Here is a 25,690-nt window from a genome sequence, read left to right on the forward strand (position 1 = left end):
TGATGTGTTGTTCAATTCTGTTTGCTAAGATCTTATTGACTATTTTTTTTTTTTTTTTTTTGTAGAGACAGAGTCTCACTGTACCGCCCTCGGGTAGAGTGCCGTGGCGTCACACAGCTCACAGCAACCTCTTAACCCTTGGGCTTACGCGATTCTCTTGCCTCAGCCTCCCGAGCAGCTGGGACTACAGGCGGATCTTATTGACTATTTTTGCAGTGATATTCATTAATGATATTGGTCTATAATTTTCTTTCTTTATTGGATCCTTTCCTGGTTTGGGGATCAGGGTGATATTTGCTTCGTAGCATGTGTTGGGAAGTATTCCTTCTTTTTCTATGCTTTGGAAAACATTTTATAATATAGGTACTAGCTCCTCTTGAAAGGTTTGATAGAATTCAAATGTGAAGCCATCTCATCTTGGACTTCTTTTTAGGGAGATTTCATATTGTTGATGATATTTCAGTGGTTGATACAGGTCTATTCAAGATTTCTAATTCTTTCTGGTTGAGTCTAGGAAGGTGGCATGCTTCCAGGTATTGGTCCATTTCCTTCAGATTTTCATATTTCTGGGAATAGAGATTTTTGTAGTAATCACTGAGGATTTTTTGAATTTCTAAAGTATCTGTTATGTCTCCTTTATCATTTGATAGGCAATATTAGAGATTTTACTTTTCTATTTCTGGTTAGGTTAGCCAAAGGTTTATCAATTTTGTTAATCTTTTCAAAAAACCAACTTTTTGTTTCATTGATCTTCTGAATGATTCTTTTGTTTTCAATTTCATTTAATTCTGCCCTAATTTTGGTTATTTCTTTTCTTCTGCTGGGTTTCAGGTTGCAATGTTTTTCCTTTTCCAGTTGCATGCGATGATCCATTAAGTTGTTGGCTTCCTCTCTTTCTGTTGTCTTAATGAAGGCTTCCAATGCTATAAATTTAAATTTAGGACTGCCTTTGCAGAATCCCACAGGTTTCGATAATTTGTCTTTGTTAACATTTTGTTCCAAAAATTTGGTGATTTCCTTAATCTTGTCTTTGACCCAGCTATCATTCATCCTAAGATTATTTAGCTTCCATGACTTTGAGTATGAAGACTCCTGTTGCTGTTGAGTTCAACTTTTATTCCATCGTGGTCCAAGAAGATACAAGGAATAATTTCTACACTTTTCAATTTGCTGAGGTTAGACTTGTGTCCTAGGATATGATCTTTTTGAGGATGATCTGTGGGCTGATGAGAAGAATGTATATTCAGTTTTATTAGGGTGAAATGTTCTATAGAGGTCTGTAAAGTCCATTTGTTCCAGGGTCAGGTTTAAGTCTAATATTTCTTTGTTTAGTTTCTTGTTGGAGGATCTATCCAAAACTGTCAAAGGGGTGTAAAAATCTCTAACTATTATAGTGCAGGAAGATATCAAGTTGTTCATATCCATTAGGGTCTGTCTTATAAATTGAGGAGCATTCTGGTAGGGTATATAAATGTTAATTATCAAAATCTCTTCATGTTGGGTGTTTCCCTTGACAAATATGTAGTAACCTTCCTTATATTTGTAGGTTTAAAGCCAATTGTATTTGCTACTAAAATCACAACTTCTGCTTTTTTCTGATTTCAATTTGCCTGTATTATACAAGGCATCACTTCACCCTGAGTCTACTTTTACCCCCTAAGGTAAAGTGAGATTCTTGTATACAGCAGATATCTGGTCAGAGTTTATGTATCCAGTCTGCCAGCCTGTGCCTCTTTAGAGGACAATTTAAACCATTCACATTAATTGAGAGAACTGATAAGCCTGGCTGTGTTCTGGGTGTCATGATTTTTGATGTCCAGTAGATATTTTTAATCCTTTTACCACTGTGGAAGTTGGGTTTTGTTCAAAAATTTCTGGGTGAGGGCGGTGCCTGTGGCTCAAAGGAGTGAGGTGCTGGCCCCATAGGCCACAGGTGGTGGGTTCAGGCCCAGTCCCGGTCAAAAACTGCAAAAAAAAAATTCTGAGTGTGTTTACTTTGGAGGTAAGAGCATTGTGCTGGTCATTGTGGAGGATGGGTCTGAGAATATCCTGGAGAGCTGGTTTAGTTATGGCAAATTTCTTCAACGTGTCTATGTCATTATGTCATTATAGCATTTGATTTCTCCATCACAAATGAAACTCAGTTTAGCTGGATAGAGGATCCTTGGCTGGAAGTTGTTTTGTTTTAGGAGACCAAAGGTCTATGACCATCTTCTTCTGGTTTGAAATGTTTCGGCTGAGAGATCTGCAGTCATTCTGATATTTCTCCCTTTGTAGATGATGCTTTTCTTATGTGTGGCTGCTTGCATAATTTTCTCCTTTATCTTAACTTTGGCAAAGTTAATCACAATGTGTGTAGGAGATGCTTTATTTGGATTGAGTCTTGTTGGGGTGCTGAAACTGCTATCTGAAATTCTGCATCTCTTGCAATGCTTGGGAAATTCTCCTCCAAAATCTCTTGGAGTACCTTTAGGACCATCCTCTTCTCCTTCGGGAATTCCTAATTCCTATGTTTGATCTTTTGGAGAGATGCCATAGCTCTCTCAGAGAATGATCAGTTTTTGCTCTCCATTTGTCTGCCTCTTTCAGTGTTTGGGAATGTTCAAAAGCTTTGTCTTCAGTTTCAGAGATCCTTTCTTCTGCCTGGTCAAATCTATTACTGAGGGATTCTACTGTATTTTGGAGTTCCTCAACTAACTTTTTCATTTCCTTGAGCTCTGCTATCTTTTCTCATTATGTCCATATCTTGGACATAATGTAATTGGCTTTGTAATTGTGGCTTATCTCCTACAACCTTACTAAGGCCCCTTTCAGAGTTTTAGCTGGAGATTCTGAGGACCTACTTGGTGAGATAGCTGGCAGACATTTTAGCAAAGAAAAAACACCTAAAGACTTAGTGGTCAGAGTCTGAGTGCCAGAACCAGCCACCCTCCTCACTGTCCAGGCTGTGAGCCTACCTGACCGGAAGCGCTCATCACGAGAGTTGGTGGGTCGAGACTTCTGCTGTTTGGGAGCAGTAGCCATGGTCTGTGAGGGCACAGGGGTTCCATTCTCCGCTTGCAGAGATGAATCTCTTCCTGAAACACAATTATATGAGAATACTTGTGTAAACAATTTGCTTTTTCAATTATGAAAAACTCTATTTAAAAAAGGACACATTTCATATCTATCACCACACAGCACATATGCTACCAAACCTGCACAGAAGTCTTTACTCTGAAAGTTGGTGGTAGATGTGTGGATGCTAGGGGTTACAGGCAAGCTCCATTCCCACAGCCTCCTCTCCAAACACCACCCTGCCCTGCCTCTCCTTCACCACCCTGGGGGGGTCAAGTGTAATGACCCTGCCACTGTCCCTCTCCTAGGCCTCTCAGTAGTAGGCTCTCCATAGAAAGCCCTTTCATTGTGGTTTCCAAATCACTTGAGGGCCACCAGTAGCCATCTGACACAAACAGAAAAGGTAGCAAGGTGACAAAGAGCAGCAAGAGGATGCAAGGTATTCCAAGATAGGCTTTTCAGGTCACTGCCATCCTTCTGCCCCCAGACCATGTGATGACATCAGGATGACCAGCAGTGCCTGCTCTCCACACTCCACCTGCTGGCCCTTGTTTTCACACAGGAGGACCCTGATGACGAATGATGCACTGGGGCACACATAGGCAGGGTCGCTAAGCAAAATGCCTGGCATCAATGGAGTCCTAACTTGCTAACGTCCGCAAACAGTACATTGCAAAACCTGTTGTCCCCCAACAAAAATGTCTTTAACTGTAGCCTTTATTGTTTCAAACATCCCAAAAAATGGCCAGTAGGGACTCCAGTCCCCCTGCTCCTCGAACCCTTTTCACTTCCTAAAAAAAGGTGGAGCCTACTCTACCTCAAACCTCCACAAGTCAGCAACTGCCCCACGTGCCCACAGTAGAAGAAGCACTCATGAGTGGCTTCTGGGGCTAGTCAGGAAAGAAGGCACAGCCCAACCTGGTTCTACAGAAAAACATGCCACGCACAGTGGCTAGACCCCTTGCTAGAGGACCCACGCTAGCAGAGTAGGGAGCCGGGCACTTGACTGTAGAGTCTTCCCATCTCATAGCCACACTGTGGCTGAGGACCCTTGTGGGACAGTACCCTGAACTCAAGTACCTGGAGGTGACCTCGGCTCACTAGACAAGTTAACATTTGCATTGGGCCTGAGGGGCAGGGTTGTGAGCAGAACAGACACTACACACATCTTGGGGTGGTTAGTTGGGCAGCATTAGAGGACCTACCTACCTATGTTTCCAGAAATCAAAGATCAGCCCTCCAAAACAAGAGCACACACATATATCTGCACATGTGCAAGTACATGCACATATATATGTACATAAACACACATAGGACAATACCGAGCAGTATTCCTACTGGCTTTTTGCTTTTTATGATTGGATAAGACTACTTTATAGTTTATAATGGAGATACACAGTCTTATGCATTATGGATTACAAACAGGCATGCTGCAAAATGATAACATATGCAAGTGGCATCCCTACATTTATATTTCAAAACGTCATGCTTTTATTCTTATCTTTTTCTAAGAGACAGGATATTGCTGTGTTCCCCAGGCTGGTCTCAAACTCCTGGGCTGAGGCAACCTTCCTCCTGGGCTCTCGGATGGCTGGGATTGCAGGCATGAGCCATTGTGCCCAACTGCTTTTATTCTTTGAGACAGAGTCATTTGTCAACAAAGATATAAAACCCAATGTGAAATTATTAGGTAAAAATTAAATTTATTTTTTATATTAACAGTTACCGAGAGGTAACTTTCCCAAAAGGTTGCGGTGATTTCCACTCTTTAAAGCAATGTATTAAAGTGCCATTTCCCCAAATCTTTGGATTAGATGTCACTAAAGGTTTTAAGAGGTTTTGCCAATCAGATAAGAGAAAAATGGTTTCCCTTAACTTACACTTCCATTCTACTAATGAAGTTGAACATAATTTAATAAACATTCTTTGAATGGAATTAGTATAAGGTGCAAGCAAACAGGAGTTTCTCTAGGGCACAGACATAACTCAAAAACAATCACTGTACTTCTTCAACTTTACTACATGATACTAGCTAGCAAAACACTCCACGTTTGAATCCTTTCCAACAACAGAACGGTGGGTTGTAATTTTGATTTGCATTTGTCTGATTACTAGAGAAGTTAAGCATCTTTTCATTTGCTTATGGGCTGTTAGGGTTTCCACTTAGGAAATATCTATTTGATTCTCTGCACATTTTTCTACTGGGTATTTTCTTATCATGGTGGGAGAATTTGGAGCTAAAGTTTAAGTTAAGTAAAATTACATTAAAAATCCAGTCTTGGTTGCACTAGCCAAATTTCAAGTGCTCAGTCACCAGTGGCTAGTTTTAGGGTGTTTTTGGTTTTTGAGATACAGAATTTCACTCTCTTGCCCAGACCAAAGTGTCATGGCGTCAGCCTAACTCAATTCACTTAACCCCTAACCTCAGACTCCTGAGCTCAAGCGATCCTCCTACCTCAGCCTCCAGAGTAGCTGAGACTACAGGCACCTGCCACAATGCTCAGCTAATTTTTTCCACTTTTAGTGGAGATGGGGTCTTATTTTGTTCATGCTGGTCTCAAATTCCTGACCTCAAGGGATTCTCTCACCTGGGTCTCCCAGAGTAGTGGGATTACAGGTGTGAGTTATCATGCCTGGCCGTCCAGTGACTACTTTTTAATGTACTTTTTCATATTCTCTAGTTTAATGCAACTAGAGATATGTCTGTTACTACAAACAGTTCTGCTGAACAGTGCTGCTCTAAACATTCTGGATACCAGTTACTCTTTAGTTATTTGTGTTATAACCATCTCCTCACACTTGACAATTGCTCTTTTCTATCTATGTACGGTGAGTTTTGATAAAAAAAGAAGTGCTTAATTTTAATATAGTACAATTTATCAACCTTTTCCTTTATGGTTGCCAATTTTATTACCTTTCATGACTTCAGAAATCCTTCCTCCTTTGAGATGCTCATGATTTTCCTATAAGTTTTTCTAAAGGTTCTACAGTTTTTGTCTTCCACAGTTAAGCCTAATATACTGGGAACTGATTTTCTGTGTCAAATCATTTGTTTAATGTGTGGACAAGAAACTGTACTAGCACCATAGCCGCAATGCCGCCTCTTCCAGGCACAAAATCCACACGTGTGTGCATCCATCTGGCTGTCTGTCCTGGCCCAAAACACCCTACCTCAATGACAATGGCTTTACACTAATTCTTCATGTCCTGGTTAGGCAAATCCTCTCACTTCAGTCTTCTTTACTAAACACACTTTGGATCTCTTGACATTTCACACTTGGATATATATATTTTAGAACTTATTAAGTACCACCAAAAAGCATCTGTTGAAATGATGAATGCACTGAATCTACAAATCAACCTACCATGGTCGATTTGTTCTAGCCCTAGTAAGGAAATGTGCCAAGCTGTCCTATTACCATAAAAATAAAACAAATCCTATTTGGGAACGAGATCTGTCCTAAGATAGAGCTGTAAATTATGAAGCATGTACAATGTTTAAAACTTGGTTCAACATCGCCAATGCTGAACTCTAAAATAAATTTTTTTTTTTTTTTTGTAGAGACAGAGTTTCACTTTATCGTCCTCAGTAGAGTACCATGGCGTCACAGCTCACAGCAACCTCCAATTCCTGGGCTTAGGTGATTCTCTTGCCTCAGCCTCCTGAGTAGCTGGGACTACAGGCACCCACCATAACACCCGTCTATTTTTGTTGTTGTTGCAGTTTGGCCGAGGCCAGGTTTGAACCCACCACCCTTGGTATATGGGGCCAGTGCCCAACCCACTGAGCCACAGGCACCACCCTCTAAAATCGATTTTTAAGTTAAGTTTCAGCTGTCTCAAGCTTTATGAGACAATTATAACTATTACAAAACACCTTACCTTGAAAAAGTGGTATGTAACGTGCAAGTAGCTTTGCCCTTTTCTTTTCATATCCTTTTTGAGTGATGTCACCTAAAACAATAATGGAAAAGAGAATTACATTTGTTATAGATCCAAATTTTTAGTTAAAAATTAATTCATGGCTCTCTTCCCCTAAGCAGCCTGAGGTAATCTGTGAAAATGGTTCACTATTCACTTGACACAGAAGATCTCACAAAGTCATGCAAGTCAAGAGGCTCAAATCTTCGTGTTCACATTAAGAATACATGTGAAACTGCCCAGGCCATCAAGGGTATGCATATACAAAAAAACCACCAAGTATCTAAAGGATGTCACTTTGAAGAAATAGTATGTACCATTCCAAGGTTGCAGCGGTAGAACTGGTAAAGTGCCCAGGCCAAACAGTGAGGCTGGACACAGGGTCAGTGGCCCAAAAAGAGGGCTGAATTTTTGCTCTCTTAAAAATGCAGAGAGTAATGCTGAACTTAATGGTTTAGATGTGGATTCTCTGGTCATCGAGCATATCCAAGTGAACAAAGCACCCAAGATGCATCACAGAACTTACAGAGCTCACGGTCACATCACCCCTTCTGTGAGCTCCCCCTGTCACATCAAGATGATCCTTACTGTAAAGGAACAAATTTTTCCCAAACCAGAAGAGGAGGTAGCACAGAGGAAAAAGGTGTCCCAGAAGAAACAAAAACTTATGGCACAGGAATAGATGCAACAAAAATAAATGCAAATAACAGTAAAAAAATTAATGATCAAAAAACTGGAAACAATGTCCTTCAATTGGGTGGACTGGATAAATAAACTATGACATATCCATATAACAGTATACATTCTGCAGTAAAAAGGAACAAACTATTGATACAGCAATTTGGATACATCTCACACACATATTGCTGAGTGAAAAAAGCCAGACTCAAAAGGCTATTTACTGAATGTTCCATCTGTAGGAAATTCTGGAAAAGGCAAAACCACAGAGTTAGAGACAGATAGTCATTGCCAAGGGCTGGGAGTGGAGGAAGGATACGGGAATTTTGGGGGTAGTGAAATTGTTCTTTATCTTGACTGTAGTGATAGTTCCATACCTTTTTCAAAACTTCATACACTGTACAACAGAAAGGGTGAATTTTACTATATGTAAATAATACTTAAGTATTAAATTTTGATCAGCACCCCTTGGGAGACTGTCAAAAATGCATTCTCTGAAGCCACAACCAGAACAAACAATTCAAATTGTATTTTATCAAGATCTTCAGGATTCCTGTGCAGACTCAAGTTTCAGAAGTAATAGAACACGGGGCCCAACTGCTGCAGGCCCTCTCTGGCCAAGGGGTACCCCTAGGGGAAGAGGCAGGAGCTGGGCTTTCTTCATTTGTTTGTTTGTTTTGAGACAGAGTTAGTAAAGAAGGGTCATGCTCTTATTTAGCCTGGTCTCAAACTCCTGAACTCAAGGGATCCTCCCACCTCAGCTTCCCAGAGTGCTAGGATTACAGGAAAACGGCTGTTGTTCCAATAAATAATCATAAAGAAAAACAGCCTGAAGGCAAATAAACCACCTAAGAAGGAGGAAAGAAATGTTTCTTCACGGAAATACCTTGTAATCCAAGCCACTATTTGGCTTCCTACACAAAACAGGAAATGCTCATAGTGAGTCTATGATATTTTGAAGACTTTATTTAGACAGAAATATGTATTACAGGCCAGGTGTGGTGACTCAACACCTGTAATCCTAACACTCTGTGAGGTTGAGACTGGAGGACTGCCTGACTCAGGAGTTTTGAGATTGACACAGGGTGTGAGCACCCCGGCTTGGTCAGTGCCAGCCACCTGGGAAGACCTGCTGAGCCTTCTGCATCTCCACTGGCAGTTGGTGCAGCAGAGAGGGCAAGTGTAGTGGAAGTCCACAGGTCTCTAGTTAGTTACGGGAGACCATGGTACAGGCCATGCTCCTGCTGGTGCCAACCCCAAAACCACCCTTGGACCTAGAGAGCCCTCCATCGGTTGCACTACTCCCCTGTGACCATTTCAGTCCCAAGGGTAATACAGGGTTCCCCCATTCAGGGGGACCCCTCATTTCCTAGGCCTGGCCAATTTCATGAATGGACTGTATCCATTCATCAGTATGTTCATTCACCTTGCCCCAGGAAAAAGGACAGTATCCATTCATTTGTTACCATGTCCTGGCCAAATGTAACTACAAAGGACACATGGGACTATATATATACCCCTAGACCAGTGGTTCTCAATCTTCCTAATGCCGTGACCCTTTAATACAGTTCCTCATAGTGTGGTGACCCCCAACCATAAAATTATTTTTATTGCTACTTCGTAAGTATAATTTTGCTACTACTGTAAATCATAAATATCTGATATACAGGATGTATTTAGGCAACCGCTGTGAAAGGGTCGTTCGACACCCCCAAAGAGGTCAGGACCCACAGCTTGAGAACCGCTGCCCTAGACAAAGAACCCAGGCAGAGAGAGAGATTTTCTGAGTTAAGTCTTTCTCCCTGCCTGGAGTTTTGGTGCATTTTTGTATTATTTTCTGTAAAATAAATCCTTTCTTACCACTGATCTGGGGTCCATGGATTTGTTCTTCAAATCCCTGAGACCAAGGGAGACCTACTGAAGAAGAAATTCCAGTATCAAGACCAGCCTGAACAAGAGAGACCTCGTCTCTAAAAAATAGCCAGGCATCCTGAATAGCCATGCATGATGCTACCAGGTCTGGTTTCTATGCTCAAGGGATCATCTTGGCCTAGGGTAGCAGTTCTCAACCTGTGGGTTGCGACCCACAGGAACTGTATTAAAGGGCCCCAGCCAGAAAGGTTGAAAACCACTGGCCTAGGGGCTGAGAGGCCTCCCTAAGTGCAATAGCCTTGGGGAAGAGAAGTTGCCAAAGAGCAGGGTCAGCAAGGCTTTCTGGCAAAGGTGACCCTTGAACCCAGTAATGTGATAACACCTAGCAATTCCTCAAATGTTGAAATAAACTGATGCCGCTGAATGAAGAGGACACTGGATCTGGCAACTGCTCAGAGGAGAGCCAGCCTCAAGTTCCATTCATTGAGCAAGTGTTTTTTGAGCCCACCACACAGAGAGCACCAAGTATGAAGACAACTACAGGATGTGCCAGGGAGGACAGACTTCTCAGGGAGGTCCCTGAGTTAGACCTGAAGACTTGTGGGAGTTTCTGTTTGTGGGACATGGTGGTGACCTGTGTGGCACACTAGGAATTCAGAGGTGCCTACCTCTGTTGTGGAGTAGTGGATTCTGAATACTCAGTGCTACCAAGGACAGAAGCTGGACCTCTGGAGACCATTCTGGGCCTCTGGGAAAGCCCCACAGCCCTGGCCGTGCCTGCATCTGCCCCTTTACTCCTACCTTGACCCTGTCCTGCTTGGCAGCCTTGGTCTGTGTCATTAGTGGCCTCAGTGTACCAGAGGTAGACACCCAGGTGCCCTCCACCTAGACCTGGAGGGAGGGGAGAGGACATCATTTAAAAAACAGAGGCAGGGAGTTTAGGCTTTGCTGAGGCCTCAGCCCCTCTCCAGGAGATGCTTGGAGACCAGGACTTGCTGGGATTGAGGTGACACAAGATGTTGCTAGAGGTGCAAGAGGAGGCAGGCCCACCTACTGGGGCTTTTCCTTTTCCCCTGGCTGTCTTGTGGCAGGGGAAGTAGAGCTCAGCACATCCTGGAAAGAAGCTGAAGTCTGAGGGGGAGGGGCCTGGCCCAGGTCCCCAGTGCTTGAGTGTAGCCACCCCCCAGTTGCACCCCCACTGGTGCCCAGCCAGCCTGTGCATTAAAGATTTAAGCATAAATATTTATGCGTAAATGAAAAATAAAAATAAAACTCAAGGGCAGAAGTGGCTTGTTTGCCATCCATTCACTGGCCCCAGGGATTGAGGTCTTAAGTACCTAACATCTTTCTTTCTTTTCCATGGAGCAGGCCATCTCGGATTGGTTGGCCAGGGCTGGTCTCTTTCCTCCCCCATCTGGCTCACACACAGCCCTGAGGGTAGGGTCAGAGACCAGACTGCCCATTGTTGGAAGGAAAGATGAGAGATCTCGTCATTGGCGACCTATCATTCACTGAGGAATGGACAGGGAGAGGAACCAGAATGGGCAAGGGGCATTGTATACAGTGGACTAAGCAGGCCCTTGCTCTTGTAGAGGTCACAGTCTAGTGGAGGACATGTTAGTAGAAATGTATGAAGTACTGGGAGGGCAGATACTAGGATTTGCTGTCATAGTGCAGGGGTGTTAGAAAGGCAGGTCTTGGAAAGTGGTTTGAGCTTCTGGATAACTAGAAGTTAGATAAAGGAGGTGAGGTGGTGATTGAAATAAATCTGTCTTTACCCAGGTTACCCTATGCGAGGCAGTGCTGAACCTTTTCCAGCATCACCCAAGGTGGGATGGTGGGTGGGTAAGACCTGGACTCCTAAGTAAAACTGGCAAGATTTGAATCCTCCCTCTGCCATTTCCTGGCCACATAGCCCTGGGCACTTTATTTATCTTTCTGTTGCGTCTGACAGCAAGAGAGATGAAATTAATCTTGTTTTAAGGTGTTTTCCTGGGCTGCAGTTTGGAAATTGCATTAGAGCAGTGGTTTAAGGGACAGGAATGGATTTTAGTGCTTCAAAGGTGGCTTCAGCAGGGGTAGGAAGTGATAACTGGATTCGGTTGGTCAGAACACGGTCAAGGGTGACTCCCAAGTTTCTGGCTTGTGTTATAAATAACACAGAAAAAGGATGCGTTCATTTTCTATTTATTGTGATGTTTTTCGCACATGTAAAAATATTTTGTATGTGTTTTATTTGAAGGACAATAAAAATAAATGTGTATTTACCTCATAGGTCACTTGAGAAAAAGAATTTGCTAATACCCTTAAAGCCTTTGAGTTGTCCATTTTTGATATCCTGGATTTTTTTTTTTTTGCAGTTTTTGGCTGTGGCCGGGTTTGAACCTGCCACCTCCGGCATATGCGGCCAGCGCCCTACTTCCTTTGAGCCACGGGCACCGCCCTGATATCCTGAATTTTAATTAATCTTGTCTTGTTATCATATATGTATTGATTCCTAAATAATGCAGTAATTGGTTTTATATGGTTTGGAATTTTGTTTACTCTGTTTGGGGTTCATTGAATTTTTTTGATCCAAAAGTTTACAGTCTGAATAAAATTTGGAAATTAAAAAAAAAGCCAGTCGCGGGCGGCGCCTATGGCTCAGTCAGTAGGGTGCCGGCCCCATATATCGAGGGTGGCGGGTTCAAACCCGGCCCCGGCCTAACTGCAACCAAAAAATAGCCGGGCGTTGTGGTGGGCGCCTGTAGTCCCAGCTACTTGGGAGGCTGAGGCAAGAGAATCACTTAAGCCCAGGAGTTGGAGGTTGCTGTGAGCTGTGTGAGGCCATGGCACTCTACCGAGGGCCATAAAGTGAGACCCTGTCTCTACAAAAAAATAAAAAGCCAGTCGTTGTGTTTGGTGCCTATAGTCCCATCTATTTGAAAGGCTGAGGCAAGAGATCACTTGAGCCCAGGAGTTTTAGGTTGCTATGAGCTGTGAGGCCATAGCACTCTACCCAGGATGACAAAGTAAGACTTTATCTCCAAAAAAAAGAAACATGTATTATAGTTCTCACTTTTAGCTTGTTCTTTATAGTGAATACTCAGTAGTTTCTAGTATTTTGTAAGCCCCCCTCAGAAAGCCAATCAAAGCAATAAGCTTGCTGTGTCATAAGACACAGTCTACTGGGTGGGGGCGGTGGCTCAAGCCTGTAATCCTAGCCCTCTGGGAGTGCCAGCTGAAGCGGGTGGATTGCCTCAGCTCATGAGTTCGAGACCAGCCTGAGCCAGAGCAAAACCTTGTCTCTAAAAAAAATAGAAAAAAAAAAAAACAGTTGGGCGTTGTGGCAGGTGCTTGTAGTCCCAGCTACTTGGGAGGCTTAGGCAGAATTGCTTGAGCCCAAGAGTTAGAAGTTGCTGTGAGCTATGATGCCACAGCACTCTACTAAGAGTGACAAAGTGAGACTCTGTCTAAAAAAAAAAGGGGGGGGCTACTATTAATTGAGTCCTTAAGCAAGTTTCCTTTAGATAAATTTTTGACTGTAGGATTTGTTCTATGAAAAGATTAATGCCTTTGAATGCAGGACATCTAATTATGCCTCACTAGCAGCCTCAAAGTGGGTATTAAAATGCCATCCTACAGAGGAAGGGCCTGAGCACAAGGCCTGGAGCCTCCCACAAGCCCCGTCCTCTGTGCATAGCCTCTGCTCTGGGATCTCCTTGGCCAGGCCCCTCCCTACAAATCTCTTTGAGCGCTGTTTAGCTGTCTGTCGGTCCCCACCATACTCCACCCCTACCACCATAGGCAACTATGTCTTTGCATTTACTGTCTTTTAATATATTCTACAGAATGTATACTGCTTTGTATCCATGTATTTTTACTTGACCTGAATGGCATTATATGGTAAATCTCACTCTGTCTGTTTTCTTCACCAACGCTTTCCATTTTTAAAACCAACCCATTCTGAATGCAATGAGCACACCTGGTCCATTGTTCCGATGCTGGTGCCCCTTAGAAATGCCTCTTCCTCATCCCCTCATAGGATACTCACAGTGCTTGGGGTCACCCACACACTCAAGTGTTTCACTGACAATCCTCATCTAGTCCACGATGGGATTGTTTGATTTCACTTACTAAATTTCAACTTGGGCACAACTTTAAGGTATACGTATGCATTATTTTTTAAAGCATCACCTACTAAAAAAAATTGTTTCCTCTGGAATAAATGAAAACATGTAACAAATTTAAATAAAAACTAAATATTGCTACATTAAATTAAAACTGATAAACCTTATTTAAAAGCACAGCAGTATCTGGGCACAGTGGATCACCCTTGTCATCCCAGCACTCTGGGAGGCCAACACCGGTAGATTGCTTGAGCTCAGGAGTTCGAGACCACCCTGAGCTACAGCGGGACCCTGTTTCTACTAAAAATAGAAAAACTAGCTGGGCATCAAAGCCAGTGTCTGCAGTACCATACCTAGCTACTCAGGAGGCTGAGGCAAGACGATCACTTGAGTCTGAGAGTTTGAAGTCGCTGTGAGCTATGATGACACCATACCATTCCACCCAAGGAGACACAGTGAGACTCTCTCATAAAAAAATAAAATAAAAATGAAAACAATAAAAGCCCAGCAGTTTATTTTCCAGAGTACTTAAAAATTATTCATGTCCTAGCAACATTCCTTCTATGTTCCCATTTTAAATGAATGTTAAGATGGTGAAGATACCTAAGGAGAAGGGAGAAATGAAACATCCCAACTACCTGCCTAAGGCTCCAGATATCCCAAAAGCCATTTTTTTACTTAAACATTTGGATATAACCAACTATTCAATTTTCATGTATACCTAGTTACCATATTTTCATGGATCTAATTTAATGCACCCTAACTTCACACTCCATCAAGTGCATAGCTTCCTACCAAGCCAAGTAAAGAAGAATTCCGAAATGGAATCCAGACACAAAGCTAGCATGCTAATAGAGAAAGAACTGAAATCCAAGTTTTCTGACCCCAATATCAGTACACATTCCCTTGCAGAACAAAGCAACATAAATACAAAAGAGACAAACAGGCTCAATGCCTGTGGCTCAAGCAGCTAAGGCGCCAGCCACATACACCTGAGCTGGCGGGTTCGAATCCAGCCCAGGCCCTCCAAACGACGACAGCTGCAACCAAAAAAAAAAAGAGACAAACAGCAACACCAAGCACCATAATCCACAGGGTCACACAGAACTGGTGTGACCCTGACTTAAAGGTTGACAAGCGGAACTCTCCTCTGGCTGAGCATCCAGGCGGCTGTGGAACTCTGGACTGATGCCCGGGCCCATCCCCAGGATATTCTGCTCCAGCGTTCTGTGGGCTGGCAGCTGTTCTTTCCACCTCTCCATGTAGGGGCATGATTCGTGGCCCTGGCTGAACTCCACTGCTTCGGGGAGGAGAGGCCTCACTCAGGGCTGCAGAGGCCAAACCTCATGCACTATCACCAAGTCCTTGACTTAGCAACACAAGTACTCTGTCAAGTCACAGGAACAAGGATAGTAGTATGTGCTACACATAACAGCATAATGGTCCATCAAAAAACAAAAGCAAAAATTTTAACACACATCTTTAATACAGAATACTGTCAGTCGTAAAGAGGTGATTGAACTCTTTAAAATTTTTTAGCACATGAAATCCTTTGTAATTAATAATATATGAATTGGTAGGATCATACCTAGGGTGCATCTTACAAGAGTACATATGAAACTTATTAAATGTAGAATATAAATGTCTTAACACAATAACTAAGAAAAGGTCATGAAGGCTATGTTAACCAGTTTGATGAAAATATTTCAAATTGTATATAAAGCAAAACAAACAAAAAAGAATATATGGAAGGCTTGGTGTCTGTAGCTCAGTGGTTAGGGCGCTGGCCACATGCAGCAGTACTGGCGGTTCAAACCCGGCCAAGGCCTACTGAACAACAATGACAACTACAATAACAACAACAAAATAGCCAGGCGTTGTGGCAGATGCCTATAGTCACAGCTACTTGGGAGACTGAAGCAAGAGAATCGCTTAAGCCCAAGAGTTTGAGGTTGCTGTGAGCTGTGATGCCACCGCACTCTGCTAAGGGCAACAAAGTGAGACTCTGTCTCAAAAAAAAAATATATATATATATATGTACACACATATATAGAAGACAGTTTTGACAATGTGTTATAGTTATGTAAGATGTTACTGAGGGACACTAGAGGAATTCTGTATACTGTGTTCACAGCTTCTTATGAGTCTAAAATTATTTCAAGGTAAAAAGTTTTAAAATACATGGGAGAGACATGTAGCATTGGTGATATTACTTTTTTAAATAAAAAAAAGAATTTGCCAGTTAAACCATATGGACTTGCAGATGTGATTTCCAGAAGGCTTTTAAACTATAAATTCAATTTATTTAGTAGTTATAGGACTATGTGGGTTATTTGCTTCGTTATGTATGAGTTTTGGTAGTTTTTGGTCTTCAAGGAATTGATCATTGCATCTAAGTTGTTTTGAAGGACAGTCATACATCACTTAACAACATCAGGATCTATTCTGGGAAATGTGTTGCTACGTGACTTTGTTGTTGTGTGAGCATCACAAAGTCTGCCTACACACCAGGCCACAGCCTGCTACACACCTAGGCTGCATGTGATGGCCTCTTGCTCCTGGGCTACAAGCCTGCACAGCCTGTGACTGCAATGAACACAGAAGGCAATTTTAACACAATGATAAATATTAGTATCTGTGTATCCAAACATGGAAAAGGTGCAGTAAAAAGATGGCATAACAGATTGTTAAAGAAAGGTACACCTGCATAGGGACTTTATCATGAATAGAGCTTGCAGGACTGGAATCTGCTCTGGGTGAGTCAGTGCTGTATGAATATGGAGGCCTGGGATATTATTCCACATCACCACAGACTTTATAAACACTGAACTCTTAAGGCTACACTAAATTTATTTCTTAAATTTTCTTCAATAGGGCAGCGCCTGTGGCTCAGTCGGTAAGGCGCCGGCCCCATATACCGAGGGTGGCGGGTTCACACCCGCCCCGGCTGAACTGCAACCAAAAAAAAAAAAAATTTTCTTCAGTAACAAATTAACCTTAGCTTACTATAACTTTCACTTTATAAAAAAAAGTTTTTTATTTTTGGATTCTTGTAATAACACCCTAAAATACAAACATATTGTACAGCTACATAAAAATATTTTCCTTCTTTATACCCTTATTCTATAAGCTTTTTTGTATTAATTTTTCTTAACTTTTTAAACTTTTTTGTTAAAAACTAAGACACAAAAAACATATATTAGCTTAGGCCCACACAGGGTCAGAACCATCAATATCTCTGTCTTTACCTCTATGTCTTGTCCCACTGGAAAGTCTTCAGGGGGTATAACTGGCATGGAGCTGTCATCTCCTAGATAACAATGCTGCATGCTGCCTCCTGGATATTCTCTGAAGGGCTTGCCTAAAGCTCTTTTATAGTTAACTTTTTAAAAATAAGTAGAAGGAGCACACTCTGACAATAAAACATGGTATGGTGAATACATAAACTAGCGACACAGTCACCAGCACTCCTGAGTGATACGAACTACACAGTGATAGTGGTACACATTCACACAACTGGCAGCCCAGGTCAGTTTACGCAGCATCACCACAAAGATGAGGCGTGTGCTGCACCACACGTCACAGTGGCCACAGCAACACTACGCCACAGGAACTTTCCAGCTCCATTATAATCTCATACAACCACCACTGTATACGCAGTCTGTCATTGACTGAAATGTTATACAGCACGTGACTGGATACAGATGTTACTAGTATTCTCTCATCACCCTTTTAATGTCTCTGTAGTCAGTCATGATAACATCTCTTTCATTCCTGATTTTGGTAATTTGTTTTTTTGTGTCTTTGATAACCTGTATTTTTTACTTGTCAATCTTGTTGGAGGTTTATCAATCTTATTATCTTTTCAAAGAATCAGGTTTTGGTCCCACTGATCTTTTTCTTATTTTTCCATTTTCTTTTTAATTAATTGTTGGGGACTCGTTGAGTGTACAAGAAACCAGGTTACACTGATTACATTTGTTAGGTAATGTCCCTCTTACAATCATGTCTTGCCCCCAAAAGGTGTGGCACACACCCCTCCCTCCTTCTCTCTCTCTCTGCTCTTCTTTTCCCCCATATTTTTCCATTTTCAATTTCATTGATTTCTGTTCTTATTTTCCTTCTATTAGGAAAATGTAAATTAAAACCATGATGAGATAGCACTACAAACCTATTAGAATGGCTAAAATAAAAAAAATACTGACAATATCAAGTGCTGACAAGGATTGTGAACAACAAGAATTTTACACGTTGCTGGCAGGCATGCAAAATAGTACAGCCACTCGGAAAAACAGTTCAGAAGTATATAATTGTACAGCTAAGCTTACACTCACCAGATGAACCAGCAATTCCACTCTTGATTATCTATCCTAGAGAAATAAAAAGTATGTTCACATGAAAACCTATATACAAATGATTATAGCAGCTTTATTCATAATCTCCAAAAACTAGAAACAGCTTTCAAGCAAATGGATAAACAGACTATAGTATAAAATCATATCATGGAAAACTATTCAGCAATGAGAACAGACTATTGATACATGCAAAAAGTGTGGCTGAATCTCAAAGACATTACACTGAGTGAATTATATGACATTCCTGAAAAGACAAGACCATAAGGACAGTGAACAGGTCGGTGGCTGCCAGGTCAGGAGTTGCAGCATGGTGACTGCACAAGCACAGAAGAGGAGTGTCTGGGGGTGAGGGTGCTATCATGCACCCTGATTACAGTGGTGGTTACATGAATCTATACATGTGTTAAAATTCACACACTATACAGCAAAAGAAAAAACTCCATTTGATTACAGGATAATTAATAAAGTAAAAGTACGTATGTAGCCTAGGAGGCACTGTGGAGGCAGAAGGTGGCTGGGTGGGAGAGAGCAGCCCAGGTAGGTGAACTGGGGACAGGGAAGCAAGACCAGTAGGTGGTCACTTATACAAGACCCCTGCATTGATTTTGCACACAGGACAGCAAATAGAGCAGAAACTTGTTATAAATCAGCCCTCCGTAGTCTTAAAGGAGTGTCTGACAAATATTTTAGCAGTTAGCAACTGGGTAAACCTACTATGGACCAAATGTGGCTAAGGAACACTTCCCTGGGCAGGACACAGGGGTGGCAGCCATGGGCCCAGGCAGGTTCCAATCTAGTGGTCTGCCCTTGAGCAGATCGCCTTGACCACTGGCAGCATAGGCACCAGCCAGAGCTCAGTGGTCATCAGAAACATCTGGTGACCCATGGTGTCCCAAGTGAGCTGCACTCAGATACCAGTATTTATTTCTTTAGAAAGGGTGTTGGCCCTCACACTGTTCCCAAAGAAACCGTCCTAAGTGTCCACTGTGTCCTAATCTGGGCCACATAAGCCAGCCCAGGTTCCCAGGGCAGGTCTCATGCCGTGGCAGCATTGCATGCCCAAGACTGCTGCTAGATTGCACAGGTGTCTGCACAGGCAGGGAAGGAGCAGGAGACACTGGATGAGGGTGAGCCACACCCGCGCACTGTAAAACTTCAAGACAAAACACCACAAATCCAGGCAGCCTACAAGCCTGTGACAGAACAAAAGGTGAAGAAAATCTATGAAGATGAATATTTTGCCCCATGGTACCACCTGCCACCACAAAGGACTGAGCCAGAGAATAAAAGTCATTCTTACACTCAATATAAACAGGTGGAAATTCTGTTTTCCAAGTCTTTTCAAAGTTTCCAAACAGTGAGTGGTCTTAAACATGCAGATCTAATACACACACATGCAAAAACCATAGAGCCTATCTGACTGTAATTTAAATTATTCATGCTCAACACTTAGTGTATAGTAGACATGCTTCCACAGTAGGGTCTGAATGTCTATTGCTTCATTCATTTGTAAACATTCATTTGCAGACTTACTTTTTTTTTTTTGTAGAGACAGAGTCTCACTTTACCGCCTTCAGTAGAGTGCCATGATGTCACAGGACTCACAGCAACCTCTAGCTCCTGGGCTTCCGCGATTCTCCTGCCTCAGCCTCCCCAGCAACTGGGACTACAGGCGCCCGCCACAACGCCCAGCTATTTTTTGGTTGCAGTTCAGCCGGGGCTGGGTTTGAACCCGCCACCCTCGGTATATGGGGCCGGCGCCCTACTCACTGAGCCACAGGCACCAACCTCCTTTGCAGACTTTCTAAATGTTAAGATTAACGAATATTTTATTTCTAAGTTTTATGGGATTGAGACAGAGTCTCACTATGTCGCCCTGGGCAGAGTGCTATGGCATCTTAGCTCACAGCAACCTCATACTCTTGGGCTCAAGCGATTCATCTGCCTCAGCCTCCCAGGTAGCAGAGACTACAGGTGCCCATCACAATGCCCGGCTATTTATAGAGACGAGCTCTCACTCTGGCTCAAGCTGGTCTTGAAACTGTGAGCTCAAGCAATCCACTTGCCTCGGCCTCCCAGACTGCTGGGATTACAAGCATGAGCCACTCCTCTTGGCCCAAATTATCTCTAAGTTTTAAGTAAAATATGCAAAGTATGTTCATTAAACTGAACAGACACACACACATACATACACACAGAGGAATTCCATTTACAAGTATGACAAACTGTCCCAATTAAACCAACTAGAAAGACTGCATTAGAAATTGTCTTTAAATCTGAAGACATTATAAAACTAAAAAAGAAGTGAGGGTCTGAGGCCGATTTTCTCCTGAAGGGGTTTACTTTTCAAAGTGAAAAGTAAAAACCAAGTAACTGAACTAAGGAAACTTGCACAGACTCACAGAGCTAAGAGCTCACCAACGAGGAGGGCCCTGGAAAGCACCCCAAGTTGTTTTCTGGGACTTAGAAGGACCACCCATTGGATATCAACTGAAAATAAAGCGGGCCTTGCAGCAACTGGAGCCAGCCTCAAATCACTTTCTTCATTTGTGAATTAAGGTGATCTAGGAATGTAGGTACCCTTAGCCCATCTACCTGCCTGAAGCAAAAATAAACCATTTACAGTCACAAATCATCACCAATATACAATATTTGGCATTAGATCAGAAATGACTATGCATATAGGGGAGCAAAAAGCTATAACTAAAAATCATGAAAAATGATTACAGAAAGATGTATGTAGTGAAACTTTAAGATAACTCTATCAATACGTTCAAGAAACTAAAAGGGAGATTTGTGAATTAGGGAAAAAAAACCCCAGGAATTCTAGAACTGAAAAATACTGTGTCTCAAATACAGGAATAAATTAAGACCACTAGCCAGAAACTAAAAACATTCCTGAGAAAAATTAAAGAAGAACTCAACAGGGCAGTGCCTGTGGCTCAGTGGGCAGGGCGTCAACCTCATATACCGAGGGTAGAGGGTTCAAACCCGGCCCTGGCCAAACTGCAACAAAAAAATACCCAGGCATTGTGGCGGGTGCCTGTAGTCCCAGCTACTCGGGAGGCTGAGGCAAGGGAATTGCCTAAGCCCAGGAGTTGGAGGTTGCTGTGAGCTGTGTGATGCCACAGCACTCAACTGTGGGCGATAAAGTTAAACTCGGTCTCTAAAAAAAAAAAAAAAAGACAACGACGTAAACAAATTAAAGGATGTACCATGTTTGTGAACCTGAACACTCAGTACCATAACAATACAATTTTCCTCCGCACAGATCTTTAGAGACAGTCTGAGTAACTCTAACTAAAATTCTTGCAAGTTTTTTGTATGGAAGTTGATACACTGATTCTAAAGTATATAAGAAAATTCAAAGGGCCAAGATTAGCCAAATTAAGCTTGAAAAACAAAAATTAAAAAGGCAGACTTACTCCACTCAGAGACAGAGGGAAGTAGGTGCTCAGATGGGCAAGCAGAGAAGCAGAGCAGACACCAGTCCATAGCAGGGGCAAAGGTGGCCTTGCCCACGGGGCGCAGCAGCTCAATCCTGTAATCTCAGCACTGTGGTAGGCTGTGGAGGGAGAACTGCTTGAGCTCAGGAGTTTGAGACTTATCTGAGAGTGAGACCCCAACTCCTAAAAAAATGAAAAACACAGCCGGGCGCCGTGGCGAGAGCCTGTAATCCCAGCAGTTTCTCGAGTCTGAGGCAGCAGAATGCCCACAGCCGAGTCTGAGGTTGCAGCGAGCTATGACACCATTGCACTCTGCTCAAAGCAAAGGGTGGGACTCTGTCTCAACAACAACAAAAAAAGGTAGCCTTTCCCATAAACGTACTGGATCAACCGAATAACGACATGCAACAGAAATGAAATGAGTCCTGTCACACTGTATTCACACTTCCAGGTAGATTATGCATCTACATGTAAAAAACAATGGAGCTTCTATAAATAATATAGGAAAGTATCAGCTCAGCGCCTGTGGCTCAAGTGGCTAAGGCACCAGCTACATACATCTGAGCTGGCGGGTTCGAATCCAGCCCAGGCCCGCCAAACAACAATGACAGCTGCAACCAAAAAATAGCCTGGCGCTGTGGTGGGTGCCTAAAGTCCCAGCTACTTGGGAGGCGGAGGCAGGAGAATCACTTGAGCCCAGGAGTTGGAGGTTGCTATGAGCTGTGATGTCACTGCACTCTACCCAGGGTGACAGTTTGAGGCTCTGTCCCCCCAAAAAATATATATATAGAAAAGTATCTTCATGACCCCGAGGTGGGGCAAGATCTCTTAAACAGGACATAAAAGAAATACTTCAGACCTCCAATAGAATTCACAATCTTTCTAAGAAGTAATAAAAGAATGAAAACACTTTTGCATCTAAGAATGTCACACACCTTGAGATGGGTCCTGTCACACTGGACCAGTTTCCTGTGGCGGCTGTAACTTAGTGGCTTCTAATAAGAGAAATTTATCCTGTCACAGCTCTGGAGCCCACAGTCCAGAATGAGTCTCAGAGTGCAAATCAAGGTGACATGAGGGCTACACCCCAGCTTCTGACTACTGCTGACATTCCTTGACCTGTGACCACAAAACCCCACTCTGCCTCAGGTGCTCCCTCCTGTGGCTCTCTCTTCTAAGGACACTCGTGATTGCCTTTAAGGTCAAAAAATGCACAACTCATTTCAGGATCCTTAATCACATTTGCAAAGACCCCTTTTCCATATAAGGTAATACCCATTCACATGTTCTAGGGGGTAGGACCTTACATCTTTGGGGCCTTCACTGAGCACAAATATATAAATCTACAATTTTACTATGCTGTTAGGAGAGAGAACATGTGCTTCCTAGCCTTACCTGCAGAAGGGTAACCCTCTCCTGGTCAATTTTCAGATTTACCCTAACCAAGTGGTGGCGGAGAGAAAGTAGATGACCGTTTTTACATACCCATAGCCTTGCAGGGAACATCAACCTCCATATTAAGACTGACAGCATGGCCAGAACATTTTGTTGGTGAGATTCATCCCAGACCTGCCATGACTCACCCTAGACCTGCTTCCTCCAATTCCGAGCACACTTCCTGACGGCTCTTTCCATTTCCCTCTCCTTCCTAAGCTCCCTCACGCTGATTTGTGTCTACTCTTCTGGGCTGGGACTCAGCACCTTCCCTGGCCCTCTTCTCCAAGGACTGATGCAGTGCCAACTCTACAGACTGCTCATCTTCTACTGTTTCAAAAATACACATGGGAGTTAAAAATTAATACATCATGGCATAATCACATGAGACAATAATACATAACGGTTAGTTAAAATGAGCCAGAACATGATCATAATTTTCAAAACATAATATTGAGATAAAAAGTAAGTTTCAGAAGGATTCATGTAGATCATTTACAAAAAGTTTTAAAACATGCAAAACAACACTTAGATTGTTTAAGGATATATGGAAATGCAATAAATTGATAAAACACCAAATTGAGAAGAGAAGCTGGGGAATGAGAAAAGGAATCAGATTGGGGTTTCAACTCACTCAATAATGGATCTTCATAAAAACATCTGTAGCTAATTTGGCAAAATCACGATTTTCCTAAGTTTTTGTGCATGTTTGAAATATTTTACAATTAGAAAAAAAAACAAGTTGATACCTACATGCAAAAGTTTTTAACTTTTATAAGATTTCAAACTGAAGGGTGGTGCCTATGGCTCAAGGAGTAGGGTGCCAGCCCCATATACGAGAGGTGGCAGGTTCAAACCCAGCCCCAGCCAAAAACTGCAAAAAAAAAAAAAATTTCAAACTGAAGCCTATAGTAAGCTAGCTGTGGTTTCCATAGACCAGAAAGTACTCGCTCGACGTGAATGCCTGCCACATTTTCAATAGTACTTATGAACTGATTTAAATTACCCTGTTTAACTGAAGAAAGACCCTGAACACGAATCCAGGACATACAGGTAGATAATGATGTCACAGTGAATAGTAACGATACTCTTCCTTAAAAATATGGCTCCTAGCTAACAAGTATACGTAAGTGTACAAATAGATAATAAACCTTTTAAAATAGCAGGGATTTAGAAGAAGGATGCCTTATACATCACTTGGTGAGCTAAAGCCACATTGTGGTATAGTTCTTATTGGACACGCATGATTAGAACTTAGACTAATCTTGCAACTGGAAAGAGAACTTAGAGATCATCTATCTACTCTGGTGCTTTTCCAATTTTTCAGCTGCACAGCTCTGTTCAAACAAACTCTCTAGAGGTGTATATGGAAAAACACCTCTGGCTGAGGCAGAGGTGGGTGGGATCTGTGCTCTGAGTGCCCCCTTCCCCAGACAATTGGCTGTGCCTTCTAAGGGAGCATCTTGGAAGACTCTGGTAAATCAATTAAAACTACACCCTTTCTTCACCACCACCTGTCCAAACATCTGCTTCTGACTGCCCCATCCTATCTTCCCTAATCAGATAGTTCTCACTGTTCTGACCCACCCTTCTGAGTTCCCAGAATCTAGACTGCTATGAAGGTCTTTTAATTTTTAAAAGTCTTTTATTTAGCTGGGCGCAGTGGCTCACTGCCTTTACACTAGCACTCTGGGAGGCTGAGGCGGGTGGACTGCTTGAGCTCAGGAGTTCAAGACCAGCCTGAGCCAGAGTGAGGCCCTATCTCTAAAAAATAGCTGGGTTTTGTGGCAAGTGTCTATAGTACCAGCTACTGGGGATGCTGAAGCAAGAGAATTACTTGAACCTGAGAGTTTGAAGTTGCTGTGAGCTATGATGCCACAGCACTCTACCAAGGGCAACAAAGTGAGACTCTGTCTCAATAAATAAATAAATAAAACCTCTTTGACCATTGAGATTTAGATCAATGAGATTTAGAGGACAGTCATCTTTACATTGTGAATATCAACCTAGAAAATCCTCCACAAATGTTTCTTCTTCTTAAAACCCTCTCCTGCCTAGCTGCCCAGATGCTCACGTTGATGTTCTACCCCACTCTGTGGGTACTATCTTCTGTCCTCCTGGAAGCCTCCCTTTTCTGCCTTTCCTTTATTTTTTTATTTTTTTTTTTAAGAGACAGAGTCTCACTTTGTCACTGTTGGTAGAGTGTCATGGCGTCACAGCCCACAGCAACCTCCAGCTCTTGGGCTTAGGGGATTCTCTTGCCTCAGCCTCCCAAGTAGCTGGGACTACAGGCGCCCGCCACAATGCCTGGCTATTTTTTTGTTGCAGTTTGGCCGGGGCTGGGTTGGAACCCACCACCCTCGATATATCCGGCCAGTGCCCTACTCATTGAGCCACAGGCCCCGCCCTCTGCCTTTGCTTTATGTGTTTGAGTGCCTCGGGATTTTTTCCTAGGCCCTTTGCATTATTCAATTCTCCCTAAAGGGCAATCATATTCAGTCCAATTACTACGTATGTGCCAAGTGTGTTTCAAATTTATACCTCTAATCTACCCCTTTTCAGAAAGTAAAAGACCCACGTATCCAAATGTGCCCTCTGGATCCCATCAGATCTCCCAGAGTTGCCTCATCCTCTGTGCCCCATCTCCTCCAGAGTCAGAGGGGTCCTCAAACTATGGCCCGCAGGCCACATGTGGCGATGTGACTGTATTTGTTCCTGTTTTGTTTTTTTACTTCAAAGTAAGATATGTACAGTGTGCATAGGAATTTGTTCATAGTTTTTTTCTTTTATAGTCTGGCCCTCCAGCGGTCTGAGGGAC

At 42.6% G+C, this 25,690-nt stretch overlaps 1 protein-coding gene across 8 annotated transcripts in view; it reads right to left on the minus strand.

Moving 5' to 3' along the window:
- Positions 1-25,690, minus strand: part of DIP2A (disco interacting protein 2 homolog A) — a 117,777-nt gene that overhangs the window by 82,764 nt on the left and 9,323 nt on the right. For all 8 annotated transcript variants that reach the window (XM_053564670.1, XM_053564669.1, XM_053564666.1 and 5 more), the window contains exons 2-3: positions 6,940-7,011; positions 2,958-3,077 (exon numbers count right to left, since the gene is read on the minus strand). In XM_053564670.1, the coding sequence (XP_053420645.1) occupies positions 2,958-3,077; positions 6,940-7,011 (192 nt within the window). The remainder of the gene's footprint in view (positions 1-2,957; positions 3,078-6,939; positions 7,012-25,690) is intronic.

The sequence above is a fragment of the Nycticebus coucang genome, chromosome 16 (genome assembly GCF_027406575.1).
Source record: "Nycticebus coucang isolate mNycCou1 chromosome 16, mNycCou1.pri, whole genome shotgun sequence".
NCBI classification, from domain to species: domain Eukaryota; kingdom Metazoa; phylum Chordata; class Mammalia; order Primates; family Lorisidae; genus Nycticebus; species Nycticebus coucang.